The 17,846-nt window shown below is 51.3% G+C and overlaps 1 protein-coding gene across 1 annotated transcript in view; it reads left to right on the forward strand.

Moving 5' to 3' along the window:
• Window positions 1–17,197, forward strand: part of LOC119930315 (tubulin alpha-4A chain) — a 38,036-nt gene extending 20,839 nt beyond the window's left edge. The window contains exons 3-4 of the mRNA XM_038748667.1: window positions 1,474–1,622; window positions 16,162–17,197. Of these exons, the coding sequence (XP_038604595.1) occupies window positions 1,474–1,622; window positions 16,162–17,133 (1,121 nt within the window). The 3' untranslated portion in view covers window positions 17,134–17,197. The remainder of the gene's footprint in view (window positions 1–1,473; window positions 1,623–16,161) is intronic.
• The last annotated feature ends 649 nt before the right edge of the window (window positions 17,198–17,846 follow it).

Genomic DNA, 17,846 nt, shown 5'->3' on the forward strand with positions numbered 1-17,846 from the left:
ACAGCACTCTGCACACAGTAAGTGCTCAATAAATACGACTGAATGAATGAATGAACCTACAGCGCTCTGCACACAGTAAGCGCTCAATCAATACGATTGAATGAATGGATGAATGAAGGACTGAATGAACCTACAGCGCTCTGCACACAGTAAGCGCTCAATCAATACGATTGAATGAATGAATGAATCAATACGGATGAATGAAGGACTGAATGAACCTACAATGCTCTGCACACAGGCGCTCAATCGATACGATTGAATGAATGAATGAATCAATACGGATGAATGAAGGACTGCATGAACCTACAGTGCTCTGCACACAGTAAGCGCTCAATAAATACGATTGAATGAATGAATGAACCTACAGTGCTCTGCACACGGTAAGTGCTCAATAAATACGACTGAATGAATGAATGAACCTACAGCGCTCTGCACACAGTAAGTGCTCAATCAATACGATTGAATGAATGGATGAATGAAGGACTGAATGAACCCACAGCACTCTGCACACAGTAAGCGCTCAATCAATACGATTGAATGAATGAATGAATCAATACGGATGAATGAAGGACTGAATGAACCTACAATGCTGTGCACACAGTAGGTGCTCAATCGATACGATTGAATGAATGAATGAATCAATACGGATGAATGAAGGAGTGCATGAACCTACAGCGCTCTGGACACAGTAAGCGCTCAATAAATACGACTGAATGAATGAATGAACCTACAGCGCTCTGCACACGTAAGCGCTCAATCAATACGATTGAATGAATGAACCTACAGCGCTCTGCACACAGTAAGCGCTCAGTCAATACGATTGAATGAATGAATGAATCAGTGTGGATGAATGAAGGACTGAATGAACCTACAGCACTCTGCACACAGTAAGTGCTCAATAAATACGACTGAATGAATGAATGAACCTACAGTGCTCTGCACACAGTAAGCGCTCAATCAATACGATTGAATGAATGGATGAATGAAGGACTGAATGAACCTACAGCGCTCTGCACACAGTAAGCGCTCAATACGATTGAATGAATGAATGAATCAATACGGATGAATGAAGGACTGAATGAACCTACAATGCTCTGCACACAGGCGCTCAATCGATACGATTGAATGAATGAATGAATCAATACGGATGAATGAAGGACTGCATGAACCTACAGCGCTCTGCACACAGTAAGCGCTCAATAAATACGATTGAATGAATGAATGAACCTACAGCGCTCTGCACACAGTAAGCGCTCAATCAATACGACTGAATGAATGAATGAACCTACAGTGCTCTGCTCACAGTAAGCACTCAATACGATTGAATGAATGAATGAATCATACGGATGAATGAAGGACCGAATGAACCCACAGCGCTCCGCACACAGTAGGCGCTCAATCAATACGATTGATTGAATGAATCAATCCGTGCCGTCCTGACCGCCCTTTCTCCTTTCCTCGCCCTCCGTCCAGATGAGATCCGCAACGGTCCCTACCGCCAGCTCTTCCATCCCGAGCAGCTCATCACGGGCAAGGAGGACGCCGCCAACAACTACGCCCGCGGCCACTACACCATCGGCAAGGAGATCATCGACCCGGTCCTCGATCGCATCCGCAAACTGGTGAGGGTCTCGGGGTGGGTGGCGGGAGGGCCCGGGGTCCCCCCCGTGTCCCCCCCCGGCCTCTCAGGGACTCGACCTGCCTCGCCGCGCCTCGTTGCGGGCGGTGAATGTGTCTTGTTGCTGTATTGTCCTCTCCCGGGCGCTCAGTACAGCACAGGGAGCGCTCAAGAAATAGCACTGATGGATCGAGAGCTGATCCCCTAGGCTGCTGGCTGGTCGCGGGCGGCGAACGCATCCTTTTATTGTTGCGTTTTCCTCTCCCAAGCTCTGCATAGGGTACTGTCCTCTCCCGGGCGCCTAGTACAGTGCTCCGCGCACAGGGAGCGCTCAAGAAATAGCCCTGATGGATCGAGAGCTGCTCCCCTAGGCTGCTGGCTGGTCGCAGGCGGCGAATGCGTCCTTTTATTGTTGCGTTTTCCTCTCCCAAGCGCTTAGACCAGTGCTCTGCATAGGGTACTGTCCTCTCCCGGGCGCTTACTACAGCGCTCCGCGCACAGGGAGCGCTCAAGAAGTAGCACTGATGGATCGAGAGCTGATCCCCTAGGCCGCTGGCTGGTCGTGGGCGGCGAATGCGTCCTTTTATTGTTGCGTTTTCCTCTCCCAAGCGCTTAGACCAGCACTCTGCATAGGGTACTGTCCTCTCCCTGGCGCTCAGTACAGCACAGGGAGCGCTCAAGAAAAAGCACTGATGGATTGAGAGCTGATCCCCTAGGCTGCTGGCTGGTCGTGGGCGGCGAATGCGTCCTTTTATTGTTGCGTTTTCCTCTCCCAAGCTCTGCATAGGGTACTGTCCTCTCCCAGGCGCTTAGTACAGCGCTCCGCGCACAGGGAGCGCTCAAGAAGTAGCACTGATGGATTGAGAGCTGCTCCCCTAAGCTGCTGGCTGGTCGCGGGCGGCGAATGCGTCCTTTTATTGTTGCGTTTTCCTCTCCCAAGCGCTTAGACCAGTGCTCTGCATAGGGTACTGTCCTCTCCCGGGCGCTTACTACAGCGCTCCGCGCACAGGGAGCGCTCAAGAAGTAGCACTGATGGATCGAGAGCTGATCCCCTAGGCCGCTGGCTGGTCGTGGGCGGCGAATGCGTCCTTTTATTGTTGCGTTTTCCTCTCCCAAGCGCTTAGACCAGTGCTCTGCATAGGGTACTGTCCTCTCCCGGGCGCTCAGTACAGCACAGGGAGCGCTCAAGAAATAGCACTGATGGATTGAGAGCTGATCCCCTAGGCTGCTGGCTGGTCGTGGGCGGCGAATGCGTCCTTTTATTGTTGCGTTTTCCTCTCCCAAGCGCTTAGACCAGTGCTCTGCATAGGGTACTGTCCTCTCCCGGGCGCTTAGTACAGCACAGGGAGCGCTCAAGAAGTAGCACTGATGGATCGAGAGCTGATCCCCTAGGCCGCTGGCTGGTCGTGGGCGGCGAATGCGTCCTTTTATTGTTGCGTTTTCCTCTCCCAAGCGCTTAGACCAGTGCTCTGCATAGGGTACTGTCCTCTCCCGGGCGCTTAGTACAGCGCTCCGCGCACAGGGAGCGCTCAAGAAGTAGCACTGATGGATTGAGAGCTGATCCCCTAGGCTGCTGGCTGGTCGCGGACGGGGAATGCGTCCTTTTATTGTTGCGTTTTCCTCTCCCAAGCGCTTAGACCAGCACTCTGCATAGGGTACTGTCTTCTCCCTGGCGCTCAGTACAGCACAGGGAGCGCTCAAGAAAAAGCACTGATGGATTGAGAGCTGATCCCCTAGGCTGCTGGCTGGTCGTGGGCGGCGAATGCGTCCTTTTATTGTTGCGTTTTCCTCTCCCAAGCTCTGCATAGGGTACTGTCCTCTCCCAGGCGCTTAGTACAGCGCTCCGCGCACAGGGAGCGCTCAAGAAGTAGCACTGATGGATTGAGAGCTGCTCCCCTAAGCTGCTGGCTGGTCGCGGGCGGCGAATGCGTCCTTTTATTGTTGCGTTTTCCTCTCCCAAGCGCTTAGACCAGTGCTCTGCATAGGGTACTGTCCTCTCCCGGGCGCTTACTACAGCGCTCCGCGCACAGGGAGCGCTCAAGAAGTAGCACTGATGGATCGAGAGCTGATCCCCTAGGCCGCTGGCTGGTCGTGGGCGGCGAATGCGTCCTTTTATTGTTGCGTTTTCCTCTCCCAAGCGCTTAGACCAGTGCTCTGCATAGGGTACTGTCCTCTCCCGGGCGCTCAGTACAGCACAGGGAGCGCTCAAGAAATAGCACTGATGGATTGAGAGCTGATCCCCTAGGCTGCTGGCTGGTCGTGGGCGGCGAATGCGTCCTTTTATTGTTGCGTTTTCCTCTCCCAAGCGCTTAGACCAGTGCTCTGCATAGGGTACTGTCCTCTCCCGGGCGCTTAGTACAGCACAGGGAGCGCTCAAGAAGTAGCACTGATGGATCGAGAGCTGATCCCCTAGGCCGCTGGCTGGTCGTGGGCGGCGAATGCGTCCTTTTATTGTTGCGTTTTCCTCTCCCAAGCGCTTAGACCAGTGCTCTGCATAGGGTACTGTCCTCTCCCGGGCGCTTAGTACAGCGCTCCGCGCACAGGGAGCGCTCAAGAAGTAGCACTGATGGATTGAGAGCTGATCCCCTAGGCTGCTGGCTGGTCGCGGACGGGGAATGCGTCCTTTTATTGTTGCGTTTTCCTCTCCCAAGCGCTTAGACCAGCACTCTGCATAGGGTACTGTCTTCTCCCTGGCGCTCAGTACAGCACAGGGAGCGCTCAAGAAAAAGCACTGATGGATTGAGAGCTGATCCCCTAGGCTGCTGGCTGGTCGTGGACGGGGAATGCGTCCTTTTATTGTTGCGTTTTCCTCTCCCAAGCTCTGCATAGGGTACTGTCCTCTCCCAGGCGCTTAGTACAGCGCTCCGCGCACAGGGAGCGCTCAAGAAATAGCACTGATGGATTGAGAGCTGATCCCCTAGGCTGCTGGCTGGTCGTGGGCGGCGAATGCGTCCTTTTATTGTTGCGTTTTCCTCTCCCAAGCGCTTAGACCAGTGCTCTGCATAGGGTACTGTCCTCTCCCGGGCGCTTAGTACAGCACAGGGAGCGCTCAAGAAATAGCACTGATGGATCGAGAGCTGCTCCCCTAGGCTGCTGGCTGGTCGCGGGCCGGGAATGCTTCCTTTTATTGTTGCATTTTCCTCTCCCAAGCGCTTAGACCAGCGCTCTGCATAGGGTACTGTCCTCTCCCGGGCGCTTAGTACAGCACAGGGAGCGCTCAAGAAATAGCACTGATGGATTGAGAGCTGATCCCCTAGGCCGCTGGCTGGTCGTGGGCGGCGAATGCGTCCTTTTATTGTTGCATTTTCCTCTCCCAAGCACTTAGACCAGTGCTCTGCATAGAGTACTGTCCTCTCCCGGGCGCTTACTACAGCGCTCCGCGCACAGGGAGCGCTCAAGAAGTAGCACTGATGGATCGAGAGCTGATCCCCTAGGCTGCTGGCTGGTCGCAGGCGGCGAATGCGTCCTTTTATTGTTGCGTTTTCCTCTCCCAAGCGCTTAGACCAGTGCTCTGCACAGGGTAAGCACTCAGCAATATATATATATAATATAGAGAGAAGCAGCGTGGCTCAGTGGAAAGAGCCCGGGCTTTGGAGTTGGAGGTCCTGGGTTCGAATCCCGGCTCCGCCACGTGTCTGCTGTGTGACCTTGGGCAAGTCACTTAACCTCTCTGAGCCTCAGTTGCCTCATCTGGAAAATGGGGATTCAGACTGTGAGCCCCACATGGGACAACCTGATCACTTTGTATCCCCCCCCCCAGCGCTTAGAACAGTGCTTTGCACATAGTAAGCGCTTAACTAATGCCAACATTATTATATAATGGCATTTATTTTAGACTGTGAGCCCAATGTTGGGTAGGGACTGTATATGTTGCCAACTTGTACTTCCCGAGCGCTTAGTACAGTGCTCTGCACATAGTAAGCGCTCAATAAATATGATTGATTTATTAAGCGCTTACTATGTGCAAAGCACTATAGTAATAATAATTTAGACTTCTAGACTTTTAGACTGTGAGCCCACTCGTTTAGACTGTGAGCCCACTGTTGGGTAGGGACCGTCTCTAGATGTTGCCAACTTGGACTTCCCAAGCGCTTAGTACAGTGCTCTGCACGCAGTAAGCGCTCAATAAATACGATTGATGATGATGATAATAATGATAATGGCAATTGTTAGCGCTTACTTTGTGCAGAGCACTGTTCTAAGCGCTGGGGGGGATACAAGGTGATCAAGCTGGCCCACGGGGGGCTCCCGGTCTTCATCCCCATTTTACAGATGAGGGAACTGAGGCTCAGAGAAGTGACTTGTCCAAGGTCACACAGGAGACCTTCTCGACTGTGAGCCCGCTGTTGGGTAGGGACCGTCTCTAGATGTTGCCAACTTGGACTTCCCAAGCGCTTAGTACAGTGCTCTGCACACAGTAAGCGCTCAATAAATACGATTGAATGAATGAATGAATGTGGCGGGGTTGGGATTCGAACCCACGACCTCTGACTCCGAAGCCCGGGCTCTTTCCACTGAGCCACGCTGCTTCTCTAATACTGAGAAGCAGCGTGGCTCAGTGGAAAGAGCCCGGGTTTGGGAGTCAGAGGTCGTGGGTTCTAATCCCGGGTCCGCCACATGATAAGAATAATAATGATGGCATTTGTTAGGCGCTTACTATGTGCCAAGCACTGTTCGAAGCGCTGGGGAGGTGACAAGGTGATCAGGTTGTCCCACGGGGGGCTCACAGTCTTCACCCCCATTTTCCAGATGAGGGAACTGAGGCCCAGAGAAGTGAAGTGACTTGCCCAAAGTCACACAGCTGACAAGTGGCGGAGCCGGGATTCGAACCCATGACCTCTGACTCCCAAGCCCGGGCTCTTTCCACTGAGCCACGCTGCTTCTCTGATGGAGGGAGCCGACAAGGCGTGGCCTAGGTATAGTTATTGTGCTCTCCCAAGCGCTTAGTACAGTGCTTTGTGCACAGTAAGGGCTCAATGAGAAGCAGCGTGGCTCAGTGGAAAAGAGCCCGGGCTTTGGAGTCCGAGGTCATGGGTTCGAATCCCAGCTCCACCACGTCTGCTGTGTGACCTTGGGCAAGTCACTTCACTTCTCTGTGCCTCAGTTACCTCATCTGTGAAATGGGGATGAAGACTGTTGAGCCTCATGTGGGACAACCTGATCACCTTGTAACCTCCCCAGCGCTTAGAACAGTGCTTTGCACATAGTAAGCACTTAATAAATGCTGTCATGATTTTATTATTATTAATAAATAGCATTGACTGACTGGATAGAGCCCAGGTCCTAATCCCGGCTCTGCCACTTGTCTGCTGGGTGACCTTGGGCAAGTCACTCTACTTTTCCGTGCCTCGGTTCCTTCATCTGGAAAATGGGGATGAAGACTGTGAGCCCCACGGGGGACAGAGACCGTGCCCAACCCAATTCCCTTCTATCTATCCCAGTGAAGCAGCGTGGCTCAGTGGAAAGAGCCCGGGCTTTGGAGTCAGAGGTCATGGGTTCGAGTCCCGGCTCCACCACCTGTCAGCTGGGTGACTTTGGGCAAGTCACTTCACTTCTCTGGGCCTCAGTTCCCTCATCTGTAAAATGGGGATGAAGACTGGGAGCCCCCCGAGGGACAACCTCATCACCTTGTAACCTCCCTGGCGCTTAGAACAGTGCTTTGCACGTAGTAAGTGCTTAATAAATGCCATTATTATTATTATTACTATCAGGTTGGGGGCTCCCAGTCTTCATCCCCATTTTACAGATGAGGTCACTGAGGCCCAGAGAAGTGTAAATATTAGATAATTATAAGGTGGACACAAGTTAATCCGGTTGGACCCATCCCTGCCCCACATCAATCAATCGTATTTATTGAGCGCTTACTGTGTGCAGAGCACTGTACTAAGCGCTTGGGAAGGACAAGTTGGCAACATATAGAGATGGTCCCTACCCAATAGTGGATGGCATTTATTAAGCGCTTACTATGCGCAGAGCACTGTTCTAAGCGCTGGGGAGGTTACAAGGCCATCAGGTTGTCCCACAGGGGGCTCACAGGCTTCATCCCCATTTTCCAGATGAGGTCACTGAGGCCCAGAGAAGTGAAGTGACTTGCCCAAGGTCACACAGCTGACAAGTGGCGGAGCCAGGATTAGAACCCACCACCTCTGACTCTGGCTGGTTTGTCAGCAACCACTACCCCACGTGGGGCAACCTGATCATCTTGTAGCCTCCCCAGCGCTTAGAACAGCGCTTGGCACAGAGTAAGCGCCTTAATCCATGCCATCATTATTATAAGAGAAGCAGCGTGGCTCGGTGGAAAGAGCCCGGGCTTTGGAGTCAGAGGTCACGGGTTCAAATCCCGGCTCCGCCACTTGTCAGCTGGGTGACCTTGGGGGAGTCACTTCACTTCTCTGGGCCTCAGTTCCCTCATCTGGAAAATGGGGATGAAGATTGTGAGCCCCACGGGGGACAACCCGATTCGTTCATTCGATCGTATTTATTGAGCGCTTACTGTGAGCCCACTGTTGGGTAGGGACTGTCTCTATATGTTGCCAATTTGGACTTCCCAAGCGCTTAGTCCAGTGCTCTGCACATAGTAAGCGCTCAATAAATACGATTGATGATGATGGTGTGCAGAGCACTGGACTAGACTGAGCCCCCTTCTCCCCCTCTCCATCCCTCCCGTCTTGCCTCCTTCCCCTCCCCACAGCACCTGTATATATGTATATGTGTTTGTACAGATTTATTACTCTATTTATTTTATTTGTACATATTTATTCTACTTATTTTATTTTGTTAATCTGTTTTGTTCTGTCGTCCGTCTCCCCCTTCTAGCCTGTGAGCCCGCTGTTGGGTAGGGACCGTCTCTCTATGTTGCCAACTTGGACTTCCCAAGCGCTTAGTACAGTGCTTAATACAGCAGAGAAGCAGCGTGGCTCAGTGGAAAAGAGCCCGGGCTTTGGAGTCCGAGGTCACGGGTTCAAATCCCGGCTCCACCAACTGTCAGGTGGGTGACTTTGGGCAAGTCACTTCACTTCTCTGGGCCTCAGTGACCTCATCTGGAAAATGGGGATGAAGCCTGTGAGCCCCCTGTGGGACAGCCTGATGGCCTTGTAACCTCCCCAGCGCTTAGAACAGTGCTCTGCACATAGTAAGTGCTTAATAAATGCCATCATTATTATAATTATTAGTGCTCTGCACACAGTAGGCGCTCAATAAATACGATTGAATGAATGAATGAATGAATACTAAGCGCTTGGTACTAAGTACTAAACCCACTCACCTTGTATCCCCCGCAGCGCTTAGAACAGTGCTCTGCACATAGTAAGCGCTTAATAAATGCCATCATTATTATTATTATTAGTGCTCTGCACACAGTAGGCGCTCAATAAATACGATTGAATGAATGAATGAATACTAAGCGCTTGGTACTAAGTACTAAACTGTTTATTGAGCGCTTACTGTGTGCAGAGCACTGGACTAACCGCTTGGGAAGTACAAGTCGGGGCTTGGGAGTCCCCGAGGCCGTGGGTTCGAATCCCGACTCCGCCGCTTGCCGGCTGTGTGACCTTGGGCAAGTCACTTCGCTTCTCTGGGCCTCAGTGACCTCGTGTGTCAAATGGGGATGAAGCCCGGGAGCCCCACGTGGGACAACCCGATGACCCTGTATCTCCCCCGGCGCTTAGAACAGTGCTTGGCACTTAGTAAGCGCTTCACAAATGCCATTATTATTATTATTATTATTATTATTTTTCTCTGGGCCTCAGGTGCCTCATCTGGAAAATGGGGATTGAGACTGTGAGCCCCTCATGGGACAATCTGATGACCTTGTGTTTACCCTGGCGCTTAGAACAGTGCTTGGCACATAGTAAGCACTTCACAAATATTATTATTATTATTATTATTATTATCATTATTATTATTATTCTCTGTGTCTCTGTTACCTATTTGGAAAATGGGGATTAAGACTGTGAGCCCCATGTGGGACAACCTGATGACCTTGAATCTCCCCCAGTGCTTAGAACAGTGCTTGGCACATAGTAAGCACTTCACAAATACTATTATTATTATTAGTAGTAGTAGTAGTAGTAGTATTCTCTGTGTCTGTTACATATCTGGAAAATGGGGACGAAGACTGGGAGCCCCCCGTGGGACAACCTGATCACCTTGTATCTCCCCCAGTGCTTAGAACAGTGCTCGGCATGTAGTAAGCACTTCCTAAATATTATTATTATTATTATTATTATTATTCTCTGTGTCTCTGTTACCTATCTGTAAAATGGGGACTAAGACTGTGAGCCCCACGTGGGACAACCTGATCACCTTGTATCTCCCCCAGCGCTTAGAACAGTGCTTGGCACGTAGTAAGCACTTCACAAATACTATTATTATTATTATTATTATTATTATTATTATTATCTGTGTCTCTGTTACCTATCTGGAAAATGGGGATTAAGACTGTGAGCCCCACGTGGGACAACCTGATCACCTTGCATCTCCCCCAGTGCTTAGAACAGTGCTTGGCACATAGTAATAATAATAATAATAATAATGGCATTTATTAAGCGCTTACTATGTGCAAAGCACTGTTCCAAGCACTGGGGGGGATACAAGGTGATTAAATTGTCCTACGTGGGGCTCACAGTCTTAATCCCCATTTTCCAGATGAGGTTACTGAGGCCCAGAGAAGTGAAGTGACTTGCCCAAAGCCACCCAGCTGACAATTGGCAGAGCCGGGATTTGAACCCACGACCTCTGACTCCAAAGCCCGGGCTCTTTTCCACTGAGCCAAAGCGCTTCACAAATACCATTATTATTATTGTTCTTCTGTGGGCCTCAGTTCCCTCATCTGTAAAGTGGGGATGGAGACTGTGAGCCCCCCCGTGGGACAACCTGATCACCTTGTAACCTCCCTGGCGCTTAGAACAGTGTTTGGCACATAGTAAGCGCTTCACAAAAACCATCATTATGATTAGTATCAGGAGTAGTATGAGAAGAGGAAAGGAAGGCTTAGGGCAGGCCGCCGGGGGTTAACAGAAGGCAATATTACAGCCAGTGAGGGCTCAACAGATAATAATAATAATAATAATAATAATAATAATAATAGCATTTGGTAAGTGCTTCCTATGTGCAAAGCACTGTTCTAAGTGCTGGGGAGGTTACAAGGCGATCAGGTTGTCCCAAGGGGGGCTCACAGTTTTAATCCCCATTTTACAGAGGAGGTAACTGAGGCCCAGAGAAGTGAAGTGACTCGCCCAAAGTCACCCAGCTGACGGTTGGCGGAGTCGGGATTTGAACCCACGACCTCTGACTCCAAAGCCCGTTCTCTGTCCACTGAGCCACGCTGCTTCTCCCCTAGACCGTAAGCCCGTCGAGGGCAGGGACCGTGTCCGCTTATCGTTCTGTCGTCCCCTCCTAAGCCCTGAGAAGAGTGCTCTGCACACCATAATAATAATAATGATGGCATTTGTTAAGCGCTTACTATGTGCGAAGCGCTGTTCTAAGCGCTGGGGGGGGATACAAGGCGATCAGGTTGTCCCACGTGGGGCTCACAGTCTTCATCCCCATTTTACAGAAGAGGTCACTGAGGCTCCGAGAATAATAATAATGATGGCATTTGCTAAGCGCTTACTATGTGCGAAGCAAAGTTCTAAGCACTGGGGGGGATACAAGGTGATCAGGTTGTCCCCCGGGGGGCTCACAGTCTTAATTCCCATTTTACAAATGAGGGAACTGAGGCTCAGAGAAGTTAAGGGACTTGCCCAAGGTCACACAGCAGACATGTGGCGGAGCTGGGATTCGAACCCATGACCTCTGACTCCAAAGCCCGGGCTCTTTCCACTGAGCTGCACTGCTTCTCTGAGCGTTTACTACGTGCAAAGCCCTGTTCTAAGAGCTGGGGAGGTTACAAGGCGATCAGGTTGTCCCACATGGGGCTCACAGTCTTCATCCCATTTTACAGATGAGGTCACTGAGGCTCAGAGAAGAAAAGTGACTTGCCCAAGGTCACACAGCTGATGACTGGCGGAGCCGGGATTCGAACCCGTGACCTCTGACTCCAAAGCCCGGGTTCCCTCCACTGAGCCACACCGCTTCTCCAGTGGATAGAGCATGGGCCCAGAAGCCAGAAGGACCTGGGTTCTAATCCTGCCTCCGCCGCTTTCATTCATTCATCCAGTTGTATTTATTGAGCATCGACTGTGTGCAGAGCACCGTAAGCGCTCAACAAATCCCACTGAGCCGAGCAGCGTGGCTCAGTGGAAAGAGCCCGGGCTTTGGAGCCGGAGGTCATGGGTTCAAATCCCGGCTCCGCCACGTGTCTGCTGTGTGACCTCGGGCAAGTCACTTAACTTCTCTGAACCTCAGTTCCCTCATCTGCAAAATGGGGATGAAGATCGTGAGCCCCGCGTGGGACAGCCCGATCACCTTGTATCTCCCCAGCGCTTAGAACAGTGCTTGGCACATAGTAAGCACTAGCAGGGCGGCTCAGTGGAAAGAGCCTGGGCTTTGGAGTCGGAGGTCAGGGGTTCAAATCCCGGCTCCGCCAGTCGTCAGCTGTGGGACTGTGGGCAAGTCACTTCTCTGGGCCTCAGTTCCCTCATCTGTAAAACGGGGATGAAGACTGTGAGCCTCCCGTGAGCCTCCTTCCCTTCCCCACAGCACCTGTATATATGTATATATGTTTGTACATATTTATTACTCTATTTATTTATCTTACTTGTACATATCTATTCTATTTATTTTATTTTGTTAGTATGTTTGGTTTTGTTCTCTGTCTCCCCTTTTTAGCCTGTGAGCCCGCTGTCGGGTAGGGACTGTCTCTATATGTTGCCAACTTGTACTTCCCAAGCGCTTAGTACAGTGCTCTGCACACAGTAAGCGCTCAATAAATACAATTGATTGATTGATTGACAGCCCGATCCCCTTGCGACTTCCCCAGCGCTTAGAACGGTGCTTGGCACATAGAAAGCGCTTCATAAGTGCCATATTTATGATTATTATTACTCTATTTTATTTGTACATATTTCTTCTATTCATTTTATTTTGTTCATATGTTGTGTCGTCCGTCTCCCCCTTCTAGACTGTAAGCCCGCTGTTGGGTAGGGACTGGCTCTCTTGGACTTCCCAAGCGCTTAGTCCAGTGCTCTGCACACAGGAAGCGCTCCATAAATACGATTGAATCAATCAATCAATCAATCGTATTTATTGAGCGCTTACTATGTGCAGAGCACTGTACTAAGCGCTTGGGAAGTACAAATTGGCAACACATAGAGACAGTCCCTACCCAACAGTGGGCTCACAGTCTAAAAGGGGGAGACAGAGAACAGAACCAAACATACCAACAAAATAAAATAAATAGGATAGAAATGTACAAGTAAAATAAATAAATAAATAGAGTAATAAATATGTACAACCATATATACATAGATTGAATGAATGAATGAATGAATAATAAATGCCATCTTAATAATAATAATAATGTGATGGCGTTTGTTAAGCGCTTACTATCAATCAATCGTATTTATTGAGCGCCTACTGTGTGCAGAGCACTGGACTAAGCGCTTGGGAAGTTGGCAACATCTAGAGACTGTCCGTACCCAACAGTGGGCTCACAGTCTAAAATCAATCAGTCAATCAATCAATCATATTGATTGAGCTCTTACTGTGTGCAGAGCACTGGACTAAGCGCTTGGGAAGTCCAAGTTGGCAACATCTAGAGACAGTCCCTACCCAACAGCGGGCTCACAGTCTATATGTCTATATGTTTGTACATATTTATCACTCTATTTTACTTGAACATATCTATTCTATTTATTTTATTTTGTTAGTATGTTTGGTTTTGTTCTCTGTCTCCCCCTTCTAGCCTGTGAGCCCACTGTTGGGTAGGGACCGTCTCTAGATGTTGCCAACTTGTCCTTCCCAAGCGCTTAGTATAGTGCCCTGCGCACAGTAAGCGCTCAATAAATGCAATTGATGATGATGATTATTTTTTTTTTTTTTGGATGGCATTTGTTAAGCGCTTACTATGTGCAAAGCACTGTTCTAAGCGCTGGGGGGGATACAAGGTGATCAGGTTGTCCCGCGTGGGGCTCACAGTCATCATCCCCATTTTACAGATGAGGTAACTGAGGCTCCGAGAAGTTAAGTGACTTGCCCAAGGTCACACAGCAGACATGCGGTGGAGCCGGGATTTGAACCCATGACCTCTGACTCCAAAGCCCGTGCCCTTTCCACTGAGCCACACTGCTTCTCAGTTGCCAACTTGTACTTCCCAAGCACTTTGTCCAGTGCTCTGCACACAGTAAGCGCTCAATAAATACGATTGATTGATTGATTAAAAGGGGGGAGACAGAGAACAAAACCAAACGTACCAACAAAATAAAATGAGTAGAATAGATATGTACAAGTAAAATAAATCATCAATCATCAGTCGTATTTATTGAGCGCTTACTGTGTGCAGAGCACTGGACTAAGCGCTTGGGAAGTACAAATTGGCAACATAGAGAGACAGTCCCTACCCAACAGTGGGCTCACAGTCTAAAAAATAAATAAATAGAGTAATAGATATATAATATTACTATTAATTAATAAATACTAGGTGCCAAGCCCTGTTCTAAGCACTGGGGATGGGGGATACAAGGTGATCGGGTTGTCCCGCTGTGGGGGCTCACGGCCTAACCACGAGAACCGAGCGCTTAGTCCAGTGCTCTGCACACCGTAAGCGCTCAATAAATACGACTGACGATGCTGAGAGCCAGAGGAGCAGCTTGGCTCAGTGGGGACGAGCCCGGGCTTTGGAGTCAGAGGTCACGGGTTCAAATCCCGGCTCCGGCCAGTTAGCTGGGTGACTTTGGGCAAGTCACCTCACTTCTCTGGGCCTCAGTTCCCTCATCTGGAAAATGGGGGTGAAGACTGGGGGCCCCACGGGGGACAACTCGATCACCTTGTAGCCCCCAAGACTGTGAGCCCCCCCCCACCCCCGTGGGACAACCTGATCATCTTGTAATCGCTCCAGCGCTTGGTACATAGTAAGCGCTTGATAGATGTTTGCACATACTTATTACTCTATTTATTTTACTTGTACATAGCTATCCTATTTATTTTATTTTGTTAGTATGTCTGGTTTTGTTCTCCGTCTCCCCCTTTTAGACTGTGAGCCCACTGTTGGGTAGGGGACTGTCTCTATATGTTGCCAATTTGGACTTCCCAAGCGCTTAGTCCAGTGCTCTGCACACAGTAAGCGCTCAATAAATACGATTGATGATGATGATGATGATCCAAAAAAACCCCCAAAAAACCCACGAACGAGACGTCCAGGCCCTGAGCGCTGGGCGCATAGTAAGCGCTTGGTAGATGCCATCCAAAAAAAAAAAAAAAAAAACACGAACGAGACGTCCGGGCCCATAGTAAGCGCTTAATAGATGACCAAAAAAAAACAAAAAAAAAACCCACGAACGAGACGTCCGGGCCCTGAGCGCTTGGCACATAGTAAGTGCTTAGTAGATGCCATCCAAAAAAAACTACGAACGAGACGTCCGGGCCCATAGTAAGCGCTTAATAAATGACCAAAAAAAAACCCACGAACGAGACGTCCGGGCCCTGAGTGCTTGGCACATAGTAAGCGCTTAGTAGATGTCATCCAAAAAAAATTAAAAAAAAAACCACGAACTAGACGTCCGGGCCCATAGTAAGCGCTTAATAGATGACCAAAGAAAAAAAAAACCCACGAACGAGACGTCCGGGCCCTGAGCGCTTGGCACATAGTAAGCGCTTAGTAGATGCCATCCAAAAAAAATTTAAAAAAAAATGAACGAGACGTCTGGGCCCATAGTAAGCGCTTAATAGATGACCAAAAAAAACCCCACGAACGAGACGTCCGGGCCCTGAGCGCTTGGCACATAGTAAGCACTTAATAGATGCCATCCAAAAAAAATAAAAAAAAACCACGAATGAGACGTCCGGGCCCATAGTAAGCGCTTAGTAGATGACCAAAAAAAAAAAAAAAGAAATCCCCACGAACGAGACATCCGGGCCCTGAGCGCTTGGCGCATAGTAAGTGCTTAGTAGATGCCATCCAAAAAAAACTACCAACGAGACGTCCGGGCCCATAGTAAGCGCTTAATGGATGACCAAAAAAAAAAAAACCAAACCCCACGAACGAGACGTCCGGGCCCTGAGCGCCTGGCACATAGTAAGTCCTTAGTAGATGCCATCCAAAAAAAATTAAAAAAAACACGAACGAGACGTCCGGGCCCATAGTAAGCGCTTAATAGATGACCAAAAAAAAAAAAACCAAAAAAACCCACGAACGAGACGTCCGGGCCCATAGTAAGCGCTTAATAGATGACCAAAAAAAAAAAAAAAAACCCACGAACGAGACGTCCGGGCCCTGAGCGCCTGGCACATAGTAAGTCCTTAGTAGATGCCATCCAAAAAAAGTTTAAAAAAACACGAACGAGACGTCCGGGCCCATAGTAAGCGCTTAATAGATGACCAAACCCCCCCCCCCCCCCCGGCCGAGAGGTGCGGGCCCTGACGCGGGCGCTCGCGTTGCCTTGCAGTCGGACCAGTGCACGGGCCTGCAGGGCTTCCTGGTGTTCCACAGCTTCGGGGGCGGCACGGGCTCGGGCTTCACCTCCCTGCTGATGGAGCGTCTGTCCGTGGACTACGGCAAGAAGTCCAAGCTGGAGTTCTCCATCTACCCGGCGCCGCAGGTGTCCACGGCGGTGGTGGAGCCGTACAACTCCATCCTGACGACGCACACCACCCTGGAGCACTCGGACTGCGCCTTCATGGTGGACAACGAGGCCATCTACGACATCTGCCGCCGCAACCTGGACATCGAGCGGCCCACCTACACCAACCTCAACCGGCTCATCAGCCAGATCGTGTCGTCCATCACGGCCTCGCTGCGCTTCGACGGGGCCCTCAACGTGGACCTGACCGAGTTCCAGACCAACCTGGTGCCCTACCCGCGCATCCACTTCCCGCTGGCCACCTACGCCCCGGTCGTCTCGGCCGAGAAGGCCTACCACGAGCAGCTGTCGGTGGCCGAGATCACCAACGCCTGCTTCGAGCCGGCCAACCAGATGGTCAAGTGCGACCCCCGCCACGGCAAGTACATGGCCTGCTGCCTGCTCTACCGCGGCGACGTGGTGCCCAAGGACGTCAACGCCGCCATCGCCGCCATCAAGACCAAGCGCAGCATCCAGTTCGTCGACTGGTGCCCCACGGGCTTCAAGGTGGGCATCAACTACCAGCCGCCCACCGTGGTGCCCGGCGGCGACCTGGCCAAGGTCCAGCGGGCCGTCTGCATGCTGAGCAACACCACCGCCATCGCCGAGGCCTGGGCCCGCCTGGACCACAAGTTCGACCTCATGTACGCCAAGCGGGCCTTCGTCCACTGGTACGTCGGGGAGGGCATGGAGGAGGGCGAGTTCTCCGAGGCGCGGGAGGACATGGCGGCCCTGGAGAAGGATTACGAGGAGGTGGGGATCGACTCGTACGAGGACGAGGACGAGGGCGAGGAGTAGACGCGCTCCCGACGGACCGGCCCCGGCCCCGTCCCCCGCCCGCCCGCCCGCCCGCCTCCGCCGCTTCGCGGGCCGTCTCGGGGACGGCCGGGGGTCCGGGGGGCGGTCCCGGGTGCGAGGGGGCAGGGACGGCTCCCCGCCTTCGCGCCCCCTCCTCGCCCTGCATGGCCCGGCTGCTCTCGCGCTGCTTTGCTGGGGCCCGCCGAGCGCCCCGACGCCCGTGGCATTAAAAGTCAGGTTGCCTCCCCTCCGTCTGTGCCTTCTTTCTCGCCTCCGGTGGGGGTGGAGGTTGGGGCGTGGGATGACGGCGTTTGTTGAGCGCTCACTAAGTGCTAAGCGCTGGGGGGGGGGTACAGGGTCAAAGGGTGGTCCCGCGTGGGGCTCACGGTCTTCGTCCCCGTTTAATAACGGTGACATTAGTTAAGCGCTTACTATGTGCCAAGCGCTGTTCTAAGCGCTGGGGGGGATACAAGGTCATTGGGTGGTCCCACGTGGGGCTCACGGTCTTCATCCCCGTTTAATAATGACGACGGCATTCGTTAAGCGCTTACTCTGTGCCAAGCGCTGGGGGGATGCGAGGTCATCAGGTGGTCCCGCGTGGGGCTCACGGTCTTCGTCCCCGTTTAATAACGATGGCATTTGTTAAGCGCTTACTCTGTGCCAAGCACTGTTCTAAGCGCTGGGGAGGATACAAGGTCATTGGGTGGTCCCAC

The sequence above is a fragment of the Tachyglossus aculeatus genome, chromosome 1 (assembly GCF_015852505.1).
Source record: "Tachyglossus aculeatus isolate mTacAcu1 chromosome 1, mTacAcu1.pri, whole genome shotgun sequence".
Classification (NCBI taxonomy): domain Eukaryota; kingdom Metazoa; phylum Chordata; class Mammalia; order Monotremata; family Tachyglossidae; genus Tachyglossus; species Tachyglossus aculeatus.